At 39.6% G+C, this 25,968-nt stretch overlaps 1 protein-coding gene across 1 annotated transcript in view; it reads right to left on the reverse strand.

Moving 5' to 3' along the window:
• PTPN14 (protein tyrosine phosphatase non-receptor type 14) overlaps positions 1–25,968 on the reverse strand; it is a 73,007-nt gene that overhangs the window by 13,833 nt on the left and 33,206 nt on the right. The window contains exons 4-14 of the mRNA XM_063303486.1: positions 25,819–25,883; positions 20,447–20,517; positions 19,374–19,461; positions 13,736–13,824; positions 12,770–12,857; positions 11,442–11,524; positions 8,070–8,127; positions 7,813–7,891; positions 4,500–5,983; positions 2,351–2,494; positions 1,144–1,362 (exon numbers count right to left, since the gene is read on the reverse strand). Coding sequence (XP_063159556.1) covers positions 1,144–1,362; positions 2,351–2,494; positions 4,500–5,983; positions 7,813–7,891; positions 8,070–8,127; positions 11,442–11,524; positions 12,770–12,857; positions 13,736–13,824; positions 19,374–19,461; positions 20,447–20,517; positions 25,819–25,883 — 2,468 coding nt within the window. The remainder of the gene's footprint in view (positions 1–1,143; positions 1,363–2,350; positions 2,495–4,499; positions 5,984–7,812; positions 7,892–8,069; positions 8,128–11,441; positions 11,525–12,769; positions 12,858–13,735; positions 13,825–19,373; positions 19,462–20,446; positions 20,518–25,818; positions 25,884–25,968) is intronic.

A 25,968-nucleotide genomic window follows, 5' to 3' on the forward strand; every position in this document is an offset into this window, starting at 1 on the left:
AGAGTTGTTTTGAAAATACAATAGGGTAGGAAAAGCCATATACACTGCCTTGAATCAACTTCATTTGCAAATAGTTCAGCTGTTTCAGATTCGGATTGCAGAATGAACCCAAGAATAAAGCCAGGTCAGGATCGAAGAATGATCAGGATTCTAATCTAAAATCAGGCTCTAACTAAAGATGCCAATGATGTTATCTATCCATGGATTTCTACACACAGGTGCACTGGTAGCTCACATAAAACTTATTAAAACAATATATTAAAAAGTTTAAAATTGACATAAAATAAGAACATGAAAATAGTCTTAAGGCTGAGTTTGCAAATGTAATAAATAAGACTTTTAAGTAACAAAAATGAAAATAGCATAAATACAATTAAAGAACTGCACTGGAGCCTGAAGAAATAAAAAGCTCTCTGTCTGGCAATGAAAAAAATAGAATAGGTTGCAGAAGAGAATCTTGGGGAAAGGACCATCACAGAAGCGATCTGCTCTGAAGCAGTCACCCACCATAACTCAAGCATGGGCAGTGGGGTCATGGGCATAAGAGCAGACTCCTAAAAGCAGAGGGCAGAAGCCTTCAAAAAGACTAAATCTACTGCATAGGCAATTTTTAGGCCTATTCCAAATAGAGATATGAACTTACATCAAGAAACCTCTCTGTAGTAGTGTACTTGCAGACATCCAGTGAAATCCAATCCAGACAACGCAACTGATTCTGGAATTTTCCCTACCACAGGCTCATTCACTGGCATTGTCTTCCCTACATAATTAGGGAAATAACAAAAACCCTGTGCCTATTTTACTCAGAAGTACATTTTGCTGATTCTAATAGGACAATCTTGAGTATCTAGGAGTGAAGTCCAAATGAAACTATTTGGTTACTATCAGATGGATAGATTTAGAATTTGAAATGCACTTTCCATATTCATTTTTAGGTGTAATGAATCCTGAGTAACAATTAGAGCCCAGCGACAATGGGATGGGTTACATATTAGCCACTGAGGCCAAGAGGATTGCCTTTGTAACCAGCCTATTTGGTCCACATTTCAGCAAGGACTGGAACTTTGCTCACCCAGGTTCATGTCAACTTCTTCAAGCCACAATTGTTTTGAACTATGCACTGCTTGTTTTCCCCATCACTACCTTTATGTGTGACGCATTGATATAGCCTGTATTGTTTTCTTTGGTGGGTACCAGCTCCACTCGGTTCTCTTCATATGGAATGACTTCTCTGACACGATTACGCTCAGTGTTCTCAGGAAGCACGGCGGTGGTAAAGATTCCGTCTGCCTTCTTCTTTGGAATCTGCTCATACTCCGTGAACACCATCCCCTCTTCCAGTTTCCTCCTCAAGGTTTTGCACTACCATTTTCCATTAAAGATATAAATGAAAAGAGAGTGTTTGTCTAAAAGGCAGTTTCAACTTGCAGTCCTTATTCTCAAATGGGATGATGTACTAAATGCCATCTGAGAAGATCTCTTTAAACTTCCAAAAAAAAAAAAGAATCTGTCACTGCTTACTGTTATCTTGTCTGAATTACCATTTCTCATAACTGTTTTTTCTTTAAAAATTATCTTTAAAATATATAGATTTACAAAATACTAGTTAGCTGGACCTTTTGACTTTAGCTTCACTCTCAGGAAGTATAGGGAAACATCCACATTGTTTTCTGGGCAACAATTACAGATGTTTTTGCCACTGCCTTCTTTGTTGTTTCCCCCCCCCCCAACTTTCCGGTCTACGCAGGCCCAAACGGGGTTGGATAGAATTTATAATTCAGCAGGTAATAGGAGCTCATTAGCGTGGTGTGTGAGCTATCACATTTAGGCATAACTTGGTTCAATATCCGTTATGTGAGCACAGCTACTGCTTTTTGTTAATCCTAGTTTGGACTGGTGTGCATACAATGGTTAAAATTTTGAATATGTTTGGACTAATATTGGTGAGATGCTGGAGACCAAGGTTTCAGGCTGATTTAGAGTGCAAGAATTCACTCTCTCAGTTTAATCCACCCTCATAGGGTTGTCAGAGGATATACAGGCAAAGGGAAAGAGCTATCTATGCTACCATTAGCAATTTAGAAGTAAGGAAGAATAGAAGTGCTCTATTGTTTTGAGATGAACAAACTGCTCAGGGACTAACTCATGGGCAAGACTTACACGATCCAGCATAGGTCCCAAAACATTTCTCCCCATGTTGCACTGGGGATCCCACACATACAATCCCAATTTTATAGTTGACAAGGGTATAGTGTACTATTGCCCAGGTTCTTAAAAATTCTTTAAGAATGACTGTTACTGACAGACCCCTCACCCCAAGTGTGCTTTGTTTTGCAAGTCCTATTCTTACCCGCTCATCCACTGGCACCTTGGCTCCTTCATCTTGGCTATCCTCAGGCACTGGAACTCGAGCAACTGAGAGACCATTGAGTGCTGCCAACATCAAGGGCCTCTTCTGGGCTTCCAGGCCTGCCATCTTCTGTTTCTCTAGATACTTTTGGCAAGAAAAGGCACGCTTTCATCTCAGGATGATTAGAAATAATGCCAGCAGAATGTTGGAATGTCATTTTAATTTCCCACAAAATCTACACCACCAACTGAGGAGTGCAGATGATCGCCATTAGCAGAACAAACCCAAATGCATCTCCTAAACTTCCTATTATTTCCTTGGGGAAGGAGATAATATTCTGACATGAATACCGAATTTTAATTTCAAAGGAACAGTCCCACAATACAGAGGACTTGCCATGCAAGACAGTCCTCTCTCTCTTTCATCCTCTCCCAGCCACAGAATGAGCAACACAAGCTAACCACAAGAATCATACATAACGCCGAGACTGTTGATATACTTTAAATGAAGTTGTTACGCTGAAATTAAAACAATGCGCTCCATCAAGCATATCCTGAATAAAAATACATCCCTCCTCACCCACCCCAATCCCACCAAAAAGGCCAACTGGAAAGGGTTCATACCAGGTGAGTACTGGACAAATGAGTGAAGCTGTGAAATGTAAAATGGGAACTCTTCCTCCCCCATGCTGTCTGGCCCATTTCTGTTTATTTCCAAATCTAGGTTCAAAAACTGTAAATGCCATCAACTCGCCATTTGTGATGCCCTCTCTCAGAATTCATGAATGCTCCTGCGCCTTTTTGAATTGCTCCCATTTGACAAAAGGAAGGACATTCTTCATGGGGGTGGAGGTGTCATGAAATGCCTCTCTTATCTTCTTTCAGCTTGGTAAGAGTCTGTTTCTACCTTTCAAATATATGATTCATAGGTTTATATGTAAGCTCTGAAAGAATTCTCAAATATTGTTCAGTGTTCAACTAGTCTCTTTATAAAGTTGTTATAATTAAAATTGTCTTACAATCTTGTAATAACTAGCTGCATTTCAGATCTAGGTGGTCTGGCTTGATGTTGAATACCTCAAGGGAAACTGTTCTTCTGATTCCCCCAAAGCCTTACTACTTCATAAACTTCTCTGGGGAGTTTCCAGATCTTCAAAAGACAACAAAAATATGTCTAGCTACTACTGGATGACCTGGAAACAACATAAGCCAAGGAATTATGAACTAGGGAGGGGCTGTGTAAAAAATGTACCCTGGCTTGAAGATCAAATTAATGTTCTTTCAACCTGAGCAGCCTGAGTAATCTAGATGTCGGATTTCTTGTTCAATCTGGAAATATACGAACATCAGCAATTCTACATTTCTGTTTCTATCGATGATTCTGCGTTCAGGTGAATAAATTAAACAGATTTCTTCATACAGCACAGGTTTAAACTATAGAACCAACTGTAACGATGGAACCAACTATAAGGATGAAGACAACTTTAAAAGGGGGGCAGATAGCTATCAATGGCTAGTAGGTATGATGGCTATTCAGTATTTCAACAGTCCGAAGCAAGATGTCCCTGGGTATCAGTTGCTGGAGAATATAAACAGGATGGTGCTGTTCACCCATGTCCTGCTTGTAGACTTCCCCATGACATCTGGATGGGTACTACAGCAACAGAATGTTGGCCTAGTCATGTCTTTAGTGCGATCCAGCAAGCCTCTTCCTACCTTCTCACTAGTTCAGCCTTCCCATCTGCTTAAGCACCAGTGAATTCTAGTGTATTCTAATTTAAGTATTCTGAAAATCAAACATGCTGACTCTAGGCATGATCCAGCCAAAAGTCATTTATCTATTTCAATTATTTTTATACTACCTTTCTGAAAGCCACAGTTAAGAACTTTTCCATTCTACTCATTTCAGTGAAAGACTTAAACTTTAAATTAAGTTTCTAGCTGATATGATTATAACTGCAGTTTAATAAGAGACATTCTTGGACCTGAATCTTTTCCCTCAATAGCCCATATGTTCAAACAGAGGCATATGCCCTTCATTTAAATTAGTTTTGAAAGAGGCTTTTTAATGGTGCAGATTTTTTTTTTTTCAAATGTAACATATGGTTACTGTTCAGAGATATCACTATACTAGATGAAAATATACTCACCCTCATTTCCCTTTCTATGATACTGTCTTCAATGGAGAACATTTCAGACACAGGCCTTTCCTTCACTGGCTCTTTCTTGACCCGTTCCTTGACACTTGTGAGGTCTGGCTCAGAGATTGATGGCCCAAGAGAAGATCCATTCATCATGCTTTGATCGGTCCGAGATATGCTAATTGTCCTGGCTGGCGCTGGCCTTAACACCTTGGCTCGGGACACCGCCAGGGAAACATTATTCATCTGGTCATTCCGCAGAGCTCCATTGCTAACACTTTTCCTGGGACCAGGATACTCAGGAGGAGGTTTGTTGGGTATTCGAGCCAAAGCAGCTTGCAACTGCGCGCTATATTCCATATTTTCATGTAGGGCTGCCATAGAAGGCACAGATGCTGTAGCTTCTTCCTCATCTTCACTTTCACTGCTGTGAATCAGCATTGTAGCATCTGAGAAGGTCTTCTTGTGATGGTAGTGAGGGAGCTGCTGAACTTCATGCCCTCTTTGCACCACTTCCTCTGGCTGCATCTCATTGAGTAATGTATTTCTGCGTGGCAAGGGAGCATTTAGACTTTTTAAAGCCATAGCTTCCATTCCACGCACCATATTACTTATAACTTCCAAACTGTGGCGTTTGTTAATGGCTGCATGATGTTTGGCTGCCATAAGAGGTTCACTAACCTCCTGGAGCGACTGATGGACAACAGGAGCACTATCCTCTTGAAAAGTCTTCACTGAAAGCTGCACTTTCCGAGGGACCAGATCAGGACTGCTGCCAGTGACATACTTGTGGCGGTGACTTGCTAGGTCAGGTGTGCTGGTAGCAGGACGTGGACGTGGATAGGGTGGTGGTGGCCTGAAAAGATAGTTCTTCAGTATGTGTGCAGGGCCACATCTTTGATTGTTGGGGAGCTGCATATTGGCCAGCTCTGGAGTGCTAACTGTATGGGAAATGGCACTAGCAGTTGGTTTTGCCTGCAAAGCATTCATGGGATTCACTTGCTCAGAAGGAGCGACATGTTTTTTATAAGTGCCTTGAGGCCCATATGAAATGGTATAAGAAGGCCTCTCCTGAATTTCTGGTTGACTGTATACAAGGTCTTTGGGTTGGCTGTAAACATGAGTGTTCCCAATGTTGAGGTTCCTCAAAGACTGGCTTTGGCTATCAGTGTGAATCACTCCTCTCTTCATTTGCCTCATTACAGTGTCATAATCTGGTGTTGGCCTATACGAAGGTACAATTATTGCACTATGTCTATGGCTTGGGATGTAATCTGCTCTCATAATGTCACTTCCAGGGATACTAAGGTTGGAGGACACTGGAGAAGCTTGAATGAAGTTCTGCGAGTGGTTAAGAGAGTTCATACTTTGGGCACTGCACACGCTGCCATTGGGGACATTGCCATTCAAATAGCTGAAGTCCATTGCACATCTGTCCAAGCTACTCTGAGATCTATAGTAAAACATGTCTTCATTTCCATGAAAAATGCTATCTGTGTGCAGAAGTGGAAAATGAATGGAAAATACAATGAATAGGCTAAAGAAATACGTTACAGATAGAAAAAGGGGTCTAGATACATTACTAGGGCTACATCTCAGCTTCAGCAATAGCAGCCCTACCTGCATAACCAAAGTCTCATCACTGATGCCTGTGGAAAAAGAAGTCCAAAGCAGTGTTGGAGTTCATCGCATTTTGCAATAGCAATGCCAGCAGGCACAGGGCCTCAGGATCATTGTCTTTTGCACTGAATAAACAGTTACTGTCACAATCCAATAGATTCTTATAAGTACAGAATTCTAATATGCATAACATGTCTGTCTGTCTGTCTGTCTAAACTGCCTTTTTTTCCTCCTTGTTAATAGGAAGTCTGCCTGCACAAACATTTTGTGCACTCATCCAAGTACATGCAGGGCTCTGGATTGAAAGCTCTAATCCTAGTGACCATGTATTGCTGACTGCAGCCCTATTCAGAAGCTGTGAAATCTGAAGTAAGGAGAAATGATGGGGGGTGTGCACTGCCCCGACCACTTACCTCCACCACGTTGATGGGTATAAGCTCAGAGGAATAAAGGCACTGACGTTCTGCTAGAAAGAGTTACAGTTCCATTTCAGATGTTCTCAACTCATTCAAGGAAATTGGAGGGGGACTGGCAAGGAAGGAACCTGTACTCTCTTGTTCCAAGAACTCTTGCTCTCAGAAGGCCAAATGTGAACAAGAAGCCTTCTCTGTGGTGGCTTCCAAATTCTGGAGCTCTCTACCACCAGAGGCCTATAAAGCTCCTCCCATGCAGTTTTTAGATCTTCAAAAACTAGCTAAGTTTCATTGGTGTCCAACTTGTGGGGAAAATTGATTTATAATTACTATTGCTTTTTAAAATTTTGATTTATTTCAATTGCTAATTTTATAATTTCAAGTGATATAGTCTGTCCAGAGTCTTTGACATAAAAACTGTAAAACAAACAAACAAACAAATAAATAAATGCTCCAACTTTCACTTGGACCCCTCTGAGGGGAGACAGGGATACTGTTTCTAAAGTGTGGCAAAAATAAAGCAACCATCTATTTCTGTAATTTAGGACAGAATCAGAGCTATTTAATTATTCCCACCAGCCTGTTCCCATTTCAGAGCATACTTTTTCTCTCTGCAGCTTTAGATTTTGACACGATAGAAATGGTATCCCTTTCTAATATTTATTAATGTACTATTTATTTGTTCCTTTGTTTATTTATCTGCTTACTTTGCTTTCTACGCTGTTCAGTTCCTGAAGCCAAGTACTAGCCAATGCACCAGGTCCCTCCCATGAGAACTCCATACAAGTTCAACAGAGAGCTATGACTGCACAGTAGTTAAGAACTATGGCTGTAAATCAGAAAACTCTGTTCCAAATCTGACAACTACCAAAAGCTTTGTCTCTGGCCAGTGGGCCAAATAAAAGTATTGAGACCTCTGAATCGAGATCTTTGGACTTTCTGCAGGCCATGATTCCTCACCAGCCTGGTTCTAGTTGTCTGAAATTATTTATTCTGTCCTGCATGAACTACCAAGCTGATAGAGTATGTTGAACAAACTTGGAAAGGCAAAACCTGGATGCAAACTTATTTTGGAAAGGGGACACATGTTCCGAGCAAAGATTAAATTCTGCCCATCTTTGGCCTACTGCAAGAATGTGGACTCCACAAATATTGATATGAGAAAGAAAATTGCATATCCTTATCATATCGCAAAAATTAGTTCAATATTGTGAACTGCTTTTTAAAAAGTATGTGCTATATCCAGAGTTGTTGCTATTATTACCATTATTCACATCCCCATCACTAACCTTGTGAGTTGTGAGTTTCAGTGTAGTGTTCTCCACATTGGACATGCACAGGAGGCATGATAAATGGGTGTTGCCTTGGCTAAAAAGTAAAGTAAAATAAAACATACATGTTGGACGTTTATTTATGGAACCAATGTAATAGCAACTCTTCTGTAATCTGTCTAGAAAACTGCTTATTAGAATCAAATGTTTGTAGTTGAAGCAGCTCTAGAATATTGTTTGTCTCTTGAGCTCATCACTCATGGCAAGATATTTACCAAAGATGATCTACTCCATGTAGGCCGCCGCCTGATAGGGGGAGGAGAATTTGATTGTCTGTGGGGAAGAATGGAAATGATCCTTAACAATTATAATTCTGTAAAATATAGAACACATATTCTTATGCAAGTGGTACGAAAAGACTGTTGCATACTGTAGTCATCTGTTTTGAAATGGATATGAAAATATGTAAACTAAAGAAATAGGAAGCATTATGTATAAAGGCGTTAACATTTTCCATCACGCATGCCTTAACAAAAAAAGAACAGATTTATTTTAACCTTAAATGCACAGAATAAATTCAATAGAAGAACTAAACCAAATAGTCAGAGGCAATTTGATATGGCTTAGGCCAGGTTACCTCCAATTAGAGCTCTCCAGATGTGTTTGACCACAACTTCTATCTCCTCCATTATTGAGGTGATGAGCATTATAGTCTAACAGATATGAAGGGCACCAGGTTGGAGAAGGCCAGTTTTGGAAAAGGAAGAAAAAAGATAACAGTAGGAGCATAAGAAATCACCCAACAAGATAAAGGCACACACAAGCCAAGAGAGAGACAAACAGGTGAATGGAATGTCATGTTAAAATAGTAAGATGCATGGAGATGGGAGAAAAAACAAAGCAGCAGAAAAGAAAAAAAATTCACAAGGCACAGTAGAAATAAAGTGCTTACGTGTAGAAAGGAAAGGTGGAATTCCTCATCTTAGAGTTTCTGATCTGGTAAATGACGTGATGTGCAATTAGAAAATACTCACACCCACATCTACCCAAACTGCAAACAGCAGAGCCAAAAGATACAGATCAGGGAAAAGTCTGCAGCTAGAAATCATAGGCCTTGGGGACTAATGCTATAAACCCAACCAACATACTGTTTTACTGAATTCTGAAGACACACGGACCACTTCTCAGACAAGACTCCAAAAGGCAGTTAACAACAAAAGTAGAATTTTAAAAAGTAAAAAAATAATTGTCAAACAATGTAACATCAACATGAATAAAACAAATGTCAAACCCATCTCACGTGGAAAACAATCTTCCAACTTGCCAAATATTCTCCAAACCATCATGTTTTCACCCCAAATCAAGAAAATTCTGAATGCTAAGAATTTCACATGTAAAAATGAAAGCCCTAGATTTCATACCCCTGTGTATGTCAGATGGCAGGGACACCTAGAATAAATGAATGGGAGAGCAGAGGGGCTGAAAATGGGGCTGATCCAGCTGCATTGCCTCTTTTTCCTTTTGCTCTTCCCCAATCACCCCATGCAAAATCTACTCCCACCCCATCTGTGGCAACTCCAGTCTGGATCAAGTCACCACACATTTTATATTACTTTTTATTAAAATTGCACAGAGATAAACCTCCAGGAGCTTTCAACCACTACAAAGACAGCCAAGATTTTAGCCAAGAAAACCCAAAAACTTGCTTTTGGACTACAGATTCAGATGCTTCTGCCTTCATTTAAATTCTGTGGATGAGCTGTGGCCTGGCCCTGCTCTTCTGATTGTCTGTGAGTTATTGGACTCTGTTTCTAACCTCATTAGGGCATTAGGTCTCCCTTTCATGGTGGCAACTTCTATGGAAATGAGGTCACTGTGTTGAACTATGTGACTGAAACTCATAAGTCATCCTTCCTTATCTTCTTGTGGGGGCAGATAGGAGAAGGGAGCGCTATGTAGGCAACTTTGTATCCTGTACAGAAGGCAGTATATAAATCTAATAAATAAATATTTAAGTTAGCATGCCAATACTGCAATGTGGGAAAGACCCTTTCTCCCAGTTATGGAAGCTCAACAGATGACAATGCTGGCAGGACAGGTGTGGATGTTCAGTTTGCAAGCCAGGCTGTAAAGTCAACCATGACTTCCTCTCAGCCATGCTTTTAACTATTTAGACCCTGGAATATTACTTGCAGAACACTCTTGAAATGCACAGGCTGCTGGGGCATTATAACCAATAAGGCACTGAGTAGCTTCTTCAGGGCAATTTTATGCAGGCTGACTCAGAAGGGAATCCTAAAACATATTCCCAGGTAAGTATGCAAAGCTTTAATGAATATGTGATTAACTGAGAACTGTGTATGGCAGGTACAGGTGACATGATGCCCTATGACACCCACAACTACTGCCATTATCCATATTGGCCTGGGATGATGGGAACTGAAGTCGAAGTATCTGAAGGGCATCTGGTTGCCTATCCTTGCTGATTTCCTCCACTGATTCAATCACTTAGATAAACAGTGAAAGATCATGACTTTGTAGTAGCTAAATACAGGAGTAGAATTTTGACCCGATGGGCACCTCAAAGATCCCTCTTCCAAACATATTACATGACCCCTAATCCAGTTCCAGTCTGTTGCAAAAAAAAAAGCAGCGAAGGATTAGAGTTTTCCGTTCCTCATTTCTGCCATCTAGAAATTATCCAGATGTATGCAGCCCTCATCAGCTAGACCTAATGAAAACCTTTCTGAATCCAATGAGTGTTTAAATGGCCCCATACTTCAGATTCCACATTATTATGCCAACACCAGTAGGAGAGGCTACTTGTATTCCTGAGAACAGAGTGACTTAACTACCTGCAAGAAAATGCAGCTTATGTACCCACACACACAAAAAAGTTGTAGTTCAACACAGAACACAAACTGGCAATAAGTTTTCCCTCTCCACTCCAACACAAAAGAATACCCTCCAATTTCCCTTGGCAAGTTAATATGAAAGGGAGATAGAAGACAGAAAGCAAAAAACCAAGGAGAGATGAATATGCACTATAGACAGATACCTGTAAAATAGGAAAAATCCAACAGAAAACCTATATATAATATTCTTTGGCACAAAATGCTGGCTGCTTATTCCACGAATGACAGCAACAGTGAAAAGCACCCAAAAGTGGAACAGGAGGAAGGCAAGGCAAGTTTTTGGAAACCAATTTTCTCATTCTGATTGCTTAACCAATTTCAAGTTGGAACTCATGAAGTCCTAGGGGGTTGCCAATAATTTATAAAGCCTTGTACAAATGTCTAAACCCAAGCTGTATGTTTTAGACTACAGTTGGAAACACCTGAATTTCATGCCGTTTCTTCTCGTTTGTTTCATTTAAAACATTCTTAGACTGCCTTTCAATGAAAGGTTTCCAAGATATTTACAAGGAAGAAGGTTTCCATTTTTTGTACCTCTAGAGTAACCATTACGAAAACCCACTGTGTCTAGAATCATAATCTTTGATTCTGCTGTATGGGCAATGAGCAGATGGAGGATGAATAATACAATGCCCTCACACAAACAAACAAACATATAAATAACCTAACCCAAAACAAGATTACTTGACATTTATTACAGCCAGCCAGAATTTTCCCAAAGCATGTACTTACTCTGTGCAGATTTTGTTTTGTTTGTAAAACTTGTGCTTCGCAGCAAAGAGCCGTGAAATATACTTGGCATTTTCAAGGTCATCCTTAAAAAGCAGAAAAAGGTGGGAGGGAGAGAACAGGGAGAAGGAGGGAAAGAACAACACTGAATTGTGCTGGGACAAGCATTACAAAGAGTTATGTAACACTGACCATGCTCCTCTAAAATATTCAGTAGGGAGAATGCTTTGCAGAAATATCTATGCAAAAAATCCCAAGTTAGCAGCATTCAAGTTATTGTGGATCGGGGATACTAGTGCAATCTTGCCATACCATCTGGCTCAGAGACTGGGCTAAAGAATAAATAAGGCTGTTGCATTATTAAACTTAAGCAGGTCTTTGCCAGTTCTGTGTCTGCATGGGAGATAGGCTGAGAATCCAATGTAACTGGCTTAAAGTTTCCCAAAGGCAGAGCAGTTTGAAAATGCATAAAGAAGTTTATCTGAACTAGGAAGTTAGTACATTGGGGAAGTCAGGTTCAATCAGCAAGTAGCCATTGGCCAGCTAAGTTTGGCCAGTTCTGACCAGCTGATGGTCACTGATCAATGGGAGGCCTCTAACAGTCGGCTGGCGCTGCCTGCTTCAGCTCTCATCTCCGTTCATTTACTGACAGTTAGCTGTCCAGACCAAAGCCCCCACCTCAATTAGTAAATACATGACCAATTCTGGATTACAGTTTTGGTGCTAAATTCAGTTTAGAAGGCCTTTTGAAATAGGAGGGATGGGAATACATACAGAAATGCCACTATTATCATTATTTTATATTCCAAAACATCATGAACTTCCAAGCTGTTAAAGCCTAACACAAAGGAAGGAAAGTGTTTGTTTAACTGAGTGGTCCCCACATTTTTCAAACTTTATTTGGTAGGGTTAGTACAATGCCAACCTAGCCAATTTGCATGGCAGCCTCTGTCCAAAAGTAAATTGGTTCAATAAGACAACATGACTTATTCAATCTAGCTACACCTGGTTAACATCCCTGGGAAGAAGGCTACTGCCCTCTATCAAATAGAATAGCTAGGTGATCTAAACATTCATCTGAACAGGGTGGAAATTCCCATTTGAGTGGCACATCTCTCTCTGAAAAAGAACCAACAAGACGCTTTGCTTTGCTCCTGTGGAACCATCCGTCTACTCAAGAGAAAGTTCTACAGCAAGCTAAGGAAAGAAGCCACATTTCCTGGTCTTCTTTAGCTACAGAAGCTTTATTGCAATCTGTCAGTGGGTTCAGGATACCCCACTTTTATCATTATTTAAGATTCTGAAGTTGATCTTTCTATCATTTTGCCTACCGTATGAAACAGCACAGTTTCTTCTTTGTTAACCAGTTCCACAACAATTGAAGACTTGTTGTGTGTTATATTTCCAATATCATTCCACCTATGGAAAAACAACTCTGCTTAAAACAGATAATGCCACTGCAAAAAAACTTTTCATTTGGCTATCCATTATACACACAAACACACATGCACATACACATGGAGTTTTGATCCTCCTGTTTGTCTTGTTGTTGTTTTGAAATTATTTTAATGTTCATTTTCCTTTTGTAGACAGATAGCATCATCTCACACCTACCTAATATACAAGAGCTACTCCTTTCCAGAATTCCCATCCAACATAGGCTAAGAGGGGTGATTTAGGGAAATTAGTGCTATAACTAAGTAAAGAAAGTTGACATAAGATACATGTTCAGAATTCCTGTATTTGTTTTATTACAAGAATATTCATAAATCATTTAGGTTAAATCAAATTGTTCTACATATAATTGTAAATCCAGATGGTTTTACTGCATGCACAGTGTAATCACAAATCCTGATCCTCACAGAAGCAAATAGAAATGTTGCTTCGCTTTGCTACAAATCAAGGTGTTTTGATGGTTCTGTTAGGCTTCTTGAAGGAGAAAAGTAACTGAAGGACAAAGGAAACATTAAGAAGATCTGGTTTATTCATTTTTAAAGGTTATCTTTTTTCTCTCAGTGTAAACTATAACTAATAACATGCTAATAATATACAAAGAACAGCAATACAATATCATCAGCAGCATTATGATAAATAAAGTACTTTGGATTTTCATTGATTGCAGCAGGTGAAATCTAAACCTTAATATGTAAGAATCCTGTTGGATCAGATAAATGGGCCATCTAGTCATGTATGCTGCATGCCCTGTTGACAGCATTAAGGAGAGTATAAGGTCAAAAAATATATTTTGATTCAGTTTTGGGTGGATCAAGTGCAAAATCCCTTCATCTTACTTTTACCTGTAGTTCACTGTGGGTCTTCCCATTGGGTTCTTTAGAAAAATCCCCATGCAGAAGATTCCAAGATGCAAGTCATTTCCTTGATTGTCCTGTCCAGAAAGTTACAAAAAAAATATAGATAGATATATCAAAGTAATTTTAGGGCAAATTTTGATCTCGGTAAATGTGAAGATTCCAATCTATGATTAAAATAGCTATGCACGTCTAGCTTTTATTAACAGTCACTTGGATCAGGTATTTCTTGGCTAGATTTGTCTCATAACACTGACAAAACAAATCAGTGGAAGAAGTCCTGGCTTTACACGTCATGTTAAAAATAAGTCTGGAAAGGTGCTTGCTTCTTTCTTTTAAAAGCATCCAAGAAACATTGCTGGAGCTATGGTGCATCAGAGGCCATATTAGTAAAAAGGTTATTGGTGATGACCTCAAAACATTATTTTTTCTCATTCCCCCAATATATTTAATTAGCCCACGCGCCTAGGTTTTGGCATCCCTCCCATTGGTCTTGTGTAGGTCTGCAAAGCCACTTGCTTTGGCACTTCCATAAATGTCTGTTCCTAATCACAATGACTAAAACGATGAAACATACAGTACGTCATGACTTCCCAATGCAAGCTCCACTCTTTTGCACTTATGGCACAACATTGTACAAGAGGGGTGGAGCTGCTGTTGTGATATAAGTTTGGCCACTTGCCCCCCTCCCCCTTTCTGGGTCCTTGCCAAACATAACTCATGTGAAGCAGAATACAAACTCTGTTACAGAATTTACTTGATAGAGAACAGAATTTTAAACATCCTACACACCTTTCATTTTGGTCAGTGGTCTAAAAGTTGAATGTGGAAGGAGGTGTTAATTTCTACCTTTCACTGCAAAAAGTCATTAACTTTGATGCAGACTGTCACAAGATCCAAAGCCAAATTGTTTATTTACTTCTATCCCTCCAGGCTATTTTGAGAATTGTCCTGATTCTTTCTATCAGCTGCAGCAGAGGCAGGATTGATCTTGAGCTGGGATGTGCCTTAGGGTAGAAATGGAATTGCCCATGGCACATAAAGCTATGGCATGGTTCCATAGCCAACACAAGGAGGGACAAAAAAAGTGTTTCCTAAAGCTACAAAATGCAATATTTTGAATTATTCGGCATGCACGCAATAATTATCATGGCTACCGGGTAAAACTGTGTGAATTATCAAAGGAAAAAAAATCATATGAAGAGGAAGATTAAAGGAAAAGAAAAAAGTACAAAGGGAAGATACTGATTGAATTTTTTTTTTAAAAAATGCAAGAATGTTACTTTTATTTCTTTTGGTTTCTACTTCATGGCATCCCTCTTTCAAAATGATTGATTTAAATAACATACTGAAATGTGCAACTCTAGAAGCTGTCCCATTAAACTGCCAAAGGGAATCCAGGGGTTGCCAAGCCAGACTTCTGCAGTATACACACACACAACAACAACAACAAATCTTTTCTTTTGTACAGCTGAAAAGAGTTATTAAATGTGCAGTTGTAATGCAGGGACTGTAGGTGAGTGCAGAGCTGTGCATTTTAAATGTGTGAATTACCAAAGGAAAAAAAAATCATACGAAGAGGAAAATTAAAGGAAAAAAAAGTACAAAGGGAAGACACTGATTGATTTTTTTTAAAAAAAATGCAAGAATGTTAATTTTATTTCCTTTGGTTTCTACTTCATGGCATCCCTCTTTCAAAATGATTGATTTAAATAACATACTGAAATGTGCAACTCTACACACACACGCCAAGTCTTTTCTTTTGTACAGCTGAAAAGAGTTATTAAATGTGCAGTTGTAATGGAGGGACTGTAGGTCAGCGCAGAGCTGTGCATTTTAAGGTTCCAGGCTCAAGGCCTCAATCCATGGGTGTCTGAAGCAGGGAGCAAAGGAGGGCAGGTGATATCCCATGTGTCATGATATCCTCACACAAATGATGTACCATGACCAGTCAACAAAATCAAAGGAACAAGAATGGGAGAAACAAATCTGGAGAGGTAAGGACACTTGCAGCTGGTCATTCTAATGCAGATAGACTGGCCGGCTGACTGGCATTGTATGAAATGTGACAAAAAGGCTGAGATTCAGGTAAGAGCATTGGATTGGCCCAGTTTACAACTGCAGAAGAACACAATGGAAGTACAACAACTGTAAATATTTTGAATATTCCTTATTTTTTTTTAAAAAGGGGCAAAATAATGAGCTAGAATTAAGGCTGCAAATAGTGATAGGAAGAAAAGTTTAAAATGCTGCTGGTTTTCTGTTTGTGAAGATTATTAGGATAGTAAAGGTAAAGGTTTCCCTTGACATTAAGTCCAGTCGTGTCTAGGGGGCAGTGCTCATCTCCGTTTCAAAGCCGAAGAGCCAGTGTTTGCCCGTAAACACTTCCGTGGACATGTGGCCAGCATGACTAAACGGAATGCCGTTACCTGCCCGCTGAAGCGGTACCTATTAACCTACTCACATTGGCATGTCTTTGAACTGCTAGGTTGGCAGGAGCTGGGACTAGCAACGGGAGCTCACCCCATCACGCGGATTCGAACCGCTGACCTTCCGATCAGCAAGCTCAGCAGCTCAGCGGTTTAACCCGCAGCGCCACCTAGCCAGATGCAAAAGAGAATGGGACTCTTGCTTTATTAACAGTAATGTAGAAAATATGTGAGCAACTGGGCTTCCATCTTCTCTTGAATGGTTAGAAGCGTAGAAGCCCCCTTCTTTCTGGCATCTGGCCTTAAATGTGAAACTAATTTGAGACTTCCCCCAGGTAATCTAAAGAGGCACATCTCATTCTACTCTCTACCATTTAACACTTCAGGGTGCTGTGTTTGTAATCCAGATCTGACATGTAATCTGGAGTTTGCATTTGATGTACTACCTTGTAGATGGAATAGTTTATGCTTTGCTGTGCAAAAAGCATTTGCTAAAATGCCACAACCCCATTTTAGTGGCATTTACATGCACATTTCCATAAGGGTCTTTAGCATTTTGGAAAATTCAGTTAACTCTTTTTGACCTCTTAGTTTATATTTAAGAACCTCTGCTTTACACCCTATCTTAGAGTCTACAGCTTCTTCCTCCTAGTCCTACATTTTTACTCTGTTCACGTTAAGACACCTATATCACTCCTAGCCTTTGATTACTAGAAAACACAAGACATGTTGTTTCCTACTTTAAAACTAATAAGGGTGTTTTTCACACCCTTTAATTGCTCAGAAGTGGGCAATATTTTTCTGTTGAGGGCCTCATTAGTGACACCTGTTGTGAATAGCATAGTAGCTGAGAATGAAGAAAGAAGTGAGTGGGTGTGCTTGTGTTAAAATTACGACAGCAACATTGCCTCATAAGTTCTGCCCCTTTCAGAATGCATGTGATGTCACAATGCATGCACAAAAGGGGTGGGGCTTGTATTGTGACACTGCTTTCATCAGAATGACTGGTTTGACACCCCTGCCGTAGATGCAGCTTGAATGGAGACAGTCAATGATGAATATAACTACCCATTCTCATTCTGACCCACTTCTTTTCCTATTTACAGGTAGTCCTTGCTTAATGACCATTTGTTCAGTGTTACAATGGCACTGAATGAATGGCAGTTATGGCGGGTCCTCGAAATTATGGCCGTTGCAGCAACCCCATGGTCACACGATCAAAATTTGGGCACTTGGAAGCCCACCCGCAGAGTCAACTCCTCCCACCGCCTATCTCCCCCATTTCTGCCCTTCTGGCCACTCTGTGATCTGCCACCTACCCCTGCCACCCCACCGCTCCCAGCTGACCTATGCCCTGTGATGCCACAGAAGCTTTGCGAATGGCCAGCAGCTGCCTTAGCTGGGCACATCTCACCAGCAGCGGGATGAAGATGGCAGGGGGGGCAGGGGTAGGTGGTGGCAATGGAGTGCAGGGCAGCCAAAAGGGAAGAGATGGGGAAAGATAGGCAGGTGGTGGGAGGTGAAGCAGAGGCGAGGGCAGCAGGAGAGGAGAAACATGAGGTCTTCACTTAACAACAGCGCGGTCCTCACCTAATGACTGCAACCAGGACTACCGGAACTGCCCTCACTAAGTGGTGCAGTCACATGTTTCACGTAATGACTGCTTTGCTTAGTGACAGAAATTCCGGTCCCAATTAGGGTTGTTAAGCAAGGACTACCTGTATGACACTTCCTGTCTCTCTCTTTCTCTCTTCCCTCCAGCAACACAGAAGGAACTCTTGCTGAGGCCCACATGTGACCCAAGGGCTGCATATTATCCACCTTGCTTTAATATATTCCATTATATTGCCTCTTCTGTATTTTAATGTAAAAGTGATGGTACAGTTTTAGGGCCATCCCTCAGTTCAATAGGACATATATCCTATTGAACTGTAGAGAACTGTAAGCAATAATAAATTTTCATATAAAAAAAAAAAAGCAATGCCTTTTTAAAATGATATGCCTAGTGTCTGTATCAAAGGCATCTCCAAACTACATTTATAACACACACTTGAACTAACATTACTGAAAAAAGAATTCAAAGGGTAGGTGTCTGGAAAGAGACACTGGAGACTAACAATTGAAAAGGACCACACACACACTTCCCCAGCATTTAAGGCTAAAAGAAATCTCTGGATTACTGAGAGGACTGTAAAAACCCTTCTGGATTGTATCTAGCCCCATCTTCCTTAACCTATTTTTAGAGAACTTCAACTACCATCATCACCAGCCAATAGGAGAGTTAAAATCCCACATATCTGGAATGGAGAAAGATGATCCATCCCATTATCTTATAGCCCACAGTGGGCAAAGAGGTTGCATAACATGAAAGCAGTAGTTTTCTCTCACTTTTGATATTCCATGATACATTACTTCTTTTAAAAAATCCACATTTATCTATTTATGAATGTATAAACGGCTTCAGTCAAGGCTACTCTAAGCAGTGTAGAAAAGCAATATTCACTGCCAATGCAATACTAACAAAAACATACAATAATATATAGCGACAGAAATACAATATAAAAATAGGATAAAAATTTTAATTAAGATAATATTCAGGGTAGTGAGAGCTTTACAGCATTCAAGTCTCAAAGACTTTCCAGAACAACCATGTTTTTATAAGCTTCTGGAAGGCCAGACAAGATGTTCCCCAAGAGAATGTTAAATAAATCATTATTTATTTCATTTAAATTTCATCCTTTTTTTAAGACAGCTTACATGGTAGGGGTAGGTGTCTTCTATCGTTTTATTCTAACAACCACCTTGTGATAGAGGTTAGACTGAGAGAATACCTTATCGAAAATCACTCACTGAGCTGCATCATTGAAAGATGATTTCAATCTGAGCTTCCCTGGACAAAGTCTGGTACCTTAATCACAACAACACATTAGTTCTCAGAGGTAATAGCCAAGACTGACTGCAGCAGGATGGGTCCCAATCCCTTAACACTGAACAGATAAAAGCTTTTTATCTCTTCTCTCAAATTAGCTTCTTCCCCCTCCTCCAACATCTGATACATCCAAGAGGCTTTAAAAAAATGGAAGCAGCAGCATTGCTGTAATTTCTAGCATTTATCTATTCAGATGTTTTACTTCACCAATATAGTATTATCATTGCTCTGTTGGAAATTAATTCACATTTCCTTTCTAACCCCTTACCTTCACAGGAAAACTTTCCTGCCCAAATCCATCTAGTCGTTCCACTTCCCTGATGTAAAGCAATTCTGCTTCTGCTGCAGAAAGGCCGCTATAAATAAAATTAACAAAAATATCATACAGGATTATTGAGAAGGCCAAAGATTTTAACATTTATTTATTGGTTGGTTGGTTTAATATGCCGCCCATCTCACTATAAAAGTAACGCTGGGCATCAGTGTCAAACATCCTCTCTGCTTGGGTTTATTTATTTATTTAATTGATTTACATGGCTGCTCATCTCGCAAGGGCGACTGAGACCAGCTAATATTTAAAAATACCCTCTTATAATATAAAACAAAGAGAATAAAAAACACATAATAGCTACTGAGGACAATACAATAATTATCCAATTATATTGGATAACTACAATATTCATGTGTCTTCTGTCCATCAGCTTATCCAAATACTGTAAACAGAAGCTAAATATGAACAAAAGCAAAGGAGATATTATAATGGTGCAGATGCATGCCACCCAGTTCCTAGATGTCATTGTGTTAATTTTTATTTCTGATTAAGCTAGAGAGGTTTTACAGTGTAGTATCTGCCATGCATTCAGCAAATAGCTATAGGCAATCTACCACTTCTTAACCCTAACACCCCATCAATAATACAAGGACAAAAATATGGACCTCTCTTATAATCCATGGAGTGTTTTCATGAAAACTGACAAAGTTCAGAAATATTCAGCAAAAACAGTGCCCTCATGTCACAGCAAAATTAATAAATGTTTGTCCCAAAGCGGCCAAACAAATGACTTTGAGAAACCTACAGGAAGGGCATCAGCTGTGTGCCCTCACTGTTTGTCCCCTAAATCTTTAACAAGTTTCATTTAACTAACATGGCTGACATGGGAACAGACATTCTTTTCCTGAGATATGGCATTCCAAGCAATATAAAGCTACTGCACGATTTAGAAAAAAAGCTGTTAAGAAATAGTCTATCAGCTGAATAGTGATTACTTAGAAAGGATAACAAAGACACACAGGTTTTGCATATTGACAACAATGTACATATTAATAGTTTGGAGACCAAACCTATGATTTTTGTGTTCCTGGACTACTTTCTGAATCAATTCCTCCAAAATTGCTTCATTTTGAATCAAATCCTGAAAAATAAATTAATAACAAAGAACTATGTTTATCGTGAATAAAGAATGGCATTAAAAGAATCAAGCCTTTAATTTGCTTTTATTTATTTGTTTATTTAGTTAACTTGTATGCCACCTTGATCACAGAGTGATTCTAAGTGGGGTTAAAATTTCAAGAAAATAATAGTTAAAAACAAAAACACTCATTAAAAGTATACATGGTGCACACCGGAGAGGATAGCCACACATACTACTCCTTACAAAACTATCATAATGGAGCAGGGCCCTCTATCCTATCTAGCCCTCTATCTTATCTTTAGAGAAGCCCAACAGAGTCAGGACCATAATTGATCTCAGGCAGTACAATGTTCGACAGGGCTGCTACAGAGAAAGCATGTCTCCTAGGACTCACAAGGTTAAAGTGCTTTACAGCTGGGACCTGCCACACCAATTCTTCTAGATCTTACTGATTGGACAGAAACAACAGGACAAAGGCAGCCCTGTAAGCAACCAGGACCCAAGCCATAAAGGGCTTTATAGGTGACAACGAACACCCAAAATTGCACCCAGAAGCCGACCAGTAGTCAACGCAGCTCATAGAGCAGTGGTATTAGGTGGACAAAATGAGAAAGGACAATAACTGCTCATGCAGCTGCATTTTGAACCAGTGTAGTTTCCAATTAGTCTTCAAGGACAGTCCCATGTGAAGCACATTACAATAGTCCAAGCAAGAGGTGACTAGGGCACAAGTGACTAGAGAAAGACCTCTCAATCTCGGAAGGGATATAATTGGCACACAAGATGGATATGTGCAAATGCCCTCCTGGTCCGGCTGCCACTTGCTAATTGAACAGGAGCTAGGAGTCCAGGAGGACCACCAATTCACTTAAGAGTTCTGCCTGGGACAGTTTCATCCCATCAAAAATTAAAGATGGTAAATAGCTATGATTAGCAGGCCCTTAAAATGAAAGCCACTCTGTTTTGCCAAGATTAAGATTAAGCCTGTTTCTCCCCATTCATCCTGACTCTTATAGTCTCCATGCATCAGGACAAAATCTCAGCAGCATCATTTATTCAGCTTGGGGTTGAGATGAAAGGCTGTAATGTGCTTCACATGGGACTGTCCTTGAAGACTAATTGGAAAGTACAGCTGGTTCAAAATGCAGCTGCATGAGCAGTTATTGTCCTTTCTCATTTTGTCCACCTAATACCACTGCTCTATGAGCTGCGTTGACTACATTCTCTAACACAAAGTTACATTGAACCAAACATTCTAATAAGTCAGGATCAGTTTGGGAATGGCAGAAGAGCGAAGAAAATACTGGAAAGTTAGGGGAGATAAAATTTAAACAGTTGGAACAGGCCTACAAACTGAGCAATCTTGAACTGTATCACTTTACCGCAAGGGGCATAAAGCTCTTCCTTGTACAAAGTCCAGAAGATAACTCATCTTTTCCAATCAACTTTTTAAGCATACCAACAGAAAATCTCCTGCCTCACAAATAGGAAAATAAGGCACCTTAAGTTTAGCCATAAATTTGGAAGCCATTTGGCTTAAAATACCTACATATTAACTTTAGCCCAAAACAAAGTCTAAAGCAGTGTTTTTCTTTAAACTTGGAAACTTTTAAGATAGGTGGACTTCAACTCCCAGAATTCCTAAACCAGCATGCTGGCTGGGGAATTCTGGGAGTTGAATACATCTTAAGGTTGCCAAGTTTGAAAAACACTGCTCTAAAGTGTGAAAATCAGGGAAAGGCAGAAGGAAACCAATGTGCTTCAAAACCAGCACTCTTAAGCAAGCTATGCTTGTTGCAAGGCAAACCAACACCTGCTATCCCAAGGCATTAACCATTTTATTGGGAAAACAGGAAATTGCTTTATGTCAACTCAGACGATTGGTCCAATAAGCTCAGCAGATCTGTACCCATCTTCTCCAACCTGGCATGCTCTAGTATAACTAGGAATCTTGGAAGATGTAGTCCTAACCATCTAAAATATACCAGATTGCGGAATGCTAATTTGCAGTTCTCCAGGATTTTGAAGAGGGTCTTTCTCAGCTGTACTTGGAGAGGCCAGGGAATGGACCTAGAAACTATTATCACTTGCCAGGTTATAAAAATTCCTCCTGAGCATAGAAATAATTTGTTTCTAAAGCTAAATACATCCTATAGCAAAAAAGCACAGAAAATTAGAACAGCTTATTAATACTGAAAAATAAAAGACTAGAACTTTCAAGATGGAAAAAAAAGAACGTAAAAGAGTAATTCCTTTTTTTATTTGCTGTCCACTTAGGACAGCTTAGCATTATGTGATCAAAAGTATTGCAACCCATGTTATTTGAAGGGTGTTACACATATTATATATAATATATATGTTTGTAATCTCATCATTAAGAAACATACACCTAGTTTTTAAACAAGGTCTTCGTATGCCGTATGTAAAATCACTGGGTGGACTGAATGATACAAATGGAATCTACACTTCTTTCTTTCTTTTTCTTTCTTTCTCAGTAGCTCTTTTAGTAATTACTGTCGTTGGAATGCCCCACGGGTGTGTATTTATACTTAAACCAAAATGCCTCACTTCTTGTTCACTGCGGCCTCCCTGTAATATTTGTCCCTGACACTGAAAAATGTGAAAGAGTGCTAATGAAAAATGGCATTGTACCGTGCCTGTACAGAGCTAGTCACCTGTGAGGCATTCTGTGTACATAACTTTGTTCTTTTCACTGCTGAAGAAATGTTGTTTCACACATACCAAAGCAGCACAAAATCAAACACAATATAAGTGCACAATACAATGCAAGCAAATCTCACCAGCATTCAAACACACTGTAATATTGTGCCCACTCAGCGGACTTGCTATTAATTAATTAACTAAAATAGTCCTTTTTTTTAATTCATTCAATTGTGTCTGATTCTCAGAGACTGCCTGGACAAGTCCCTACAGTTTTTGGCAAGGTTTTTCAGAAGTGGTTTGCCATTGCCTCCTTCCTAAGGCTGAGAGAGAGTGACTGGCCCAAGGTCACCCAGCTGGGTTTCATGCCTAAGGCGGAACTAGAACTCATGGTCTCCTGGTTTCTAGCCAGGTGCCTTAACCACTAGACCAAACTGGCTCTCAAAATAGTCCTTATAGATATTTAATTTACTACAGTGGATGAATCTTGCTAAAGAACAAGGCTAGCTAAAGTTACTGATAGAGCAGGCTGGATTAGCTACTTATTAATTGATTGCCAGCATGTACAAACAGCATCATTTTAGCTTCAGAAGATACCCATGAGTTTGCTGACATCGAGAGATTTACTTCAAATACCTGATGTGATAGACTGATTACATCCACTATCTGTTTCAGAGTACAGACACATGTTAAAGGCTAATATTCAGGTTTTGGCACCCATCCATTGCATAAGAAGCAAGTCACTTTTTTTTTTTTTAGATTCACAACCATTCTACAAAGTATATTCCATATCTCTCTGAACTTCGCTGGAGGTAGACACAATTTCAACGAATTGTGTAAGAAGTATCTTAAGGAAAATGGTAGATTCCTTTCAGAGGAATGTTTGCCCACTCTTATTTTTCATCTCTTACAAACAGTTCTCTGAAGGGTGAGCTCTACATTTCAAAGAAGGCTGTTTATTATCATTGGTGTAAATGATTGACTTGAAATTACTGAAAGCTGCTATGAGATAGGCAGCTTTGTAGGCCTGGGGCAAGGGATACATTTCTGTGGTGGTTTTTTGTTTTATACTAGAAAAACGGCCCAAATTTTGACGAAGCAACAGTACTGAAGTATAGTGCATATCCATGTAGATGTATATTGCAATTTCCATGCAGTTTTCTTTTTTCATGCAGGCTATGCAGTGGCTCACTTTCTCCTTTGTCTCGATGGCTAAGTACACTTTATTGCTTACAGCAAAGTATACAGCTATTCATTTTTTCCTCTGAAATTATTTATATGGAAATAGGAATGATTTTGGCAAAGAGATAGCAGTACTCAAAGCTAAGAGGACTGACTTTCCATTTCCAGACATGACCTTGGAAACACACTCTGTGTTTGCACAACTACAAACAACAACAGAAATGTCCCTTTGCCAATAATGTCTGCTTTTTAAAAAAACAAATGAATACCCATAGACATGCAAGGAGATTTTCAAGTAGGGGCATGATTATAATGGGTTAGACTTTTAATTAATTTAATTCTCCCTCCCCCTGCTTGTAATTCATTTAAGAAAGAAACGGCTCCAGAGGTACCTCAGTGCTGGCTGAGAAGTCTTGAGAATTGCAAACCTTAACACTCCTGGTGGGCACAACTCAGGAAGGCCTATTACAATGTTAAGAGCATAAGGTGGCATATACATCATTCCCTACACCTATTACAACAGCTCTGTGAGACAGGCAGGCTCAGAGGGAATGACTGGCCCAGAGTCGCCAAGTGAACTTCTATAAGTAACAGTGGATTAGAATCTGGGTCTCCCCAGTACTAGTCCAGCACCTTAACCACTATACCACATTGGCTCTCGGTTTATAATCCACCTTTCCTCCAGGACCTCAAGGAACCATACATAATTCTCCCTCTTGCCAGTGACTATGAACCAAGTCACCCAGCTAATTGACACAGGTATGGGTGGTCTTCAACCACTTCATCACTGCACTGCACTGCCTCCCTCAATATGAAAACTGAGATCCCGTCATTTGCATCAAATTTAAGATTAATCTGATTTCTGATCTCTGTTATGTGTAGCATTACTTTTAATATTTTTTAAAAAACTTTTTAAATGTTTTATGTAGCATAACTTTCTCCAAAAGAGATCAAAGCATCTGTGTAAATACCAAGTGATCTTGGGTGGAGGCATTACTGATACCATTTCATAAAGAAAGGACAACTGGAAGGATGAAAGTTTATGAAACTATCTTTGAAATAGAAAGCGATGGCTTGGGACTGGAATACTTTCTTGCCTTTTCCACCCACTTTTGACCCACCTCATTTAAATATCTCAGAAGAACCTGCTTGTCATCCCACACTTTTGTGAGGCAAGGTGGGTTGGATGGTCACAGGCATGCCTTCTCTCCAGAAAACTTATCTGCCCCCCCACTTTCTATAAGTTATTAAAAATGGAGTTACTTGGACAGCCTTGGAGGGATGAGTTGTGCCATCTGATTGAGTAATGGTGTGATACTGTTTTTAATCTTTTTACTGTGGATATTTTATTGTATTTTTATCCATATATGCGAACTGCCAACTGCAGTCTCTTTTGACTGCAGTGGAATACAAATTCAATAAATAAACACATGAAGAGGGGATGGGGGTTTAACTCACCATAGGAAATAAAACATACTGCCGGAGATCATGAGATTCAAAATGAGGGTAGTCTCCAAAGCCAACTGAATGGGAAAATGAAAGGAAGAGAAATGAGAAACTAATTGTTTCAACTTTTACTTCTTATGAAACTCTCCTTCCTAAAAAGTT

Source organism: Candoia aspera, chromosome 1 (assembly GCF_035149785.1).
Source record: "Candoia aspera isolate rCanAsp1 chromosome 1, rCanAsp1.hap2, whole genome shotgun sequence".
Classification (NCBI taxonomy): Eukaryota; Metazoa; Chordata; class Lepidosauria; order Squamata; family Boidae; genus Candoia; species Candoia aspera.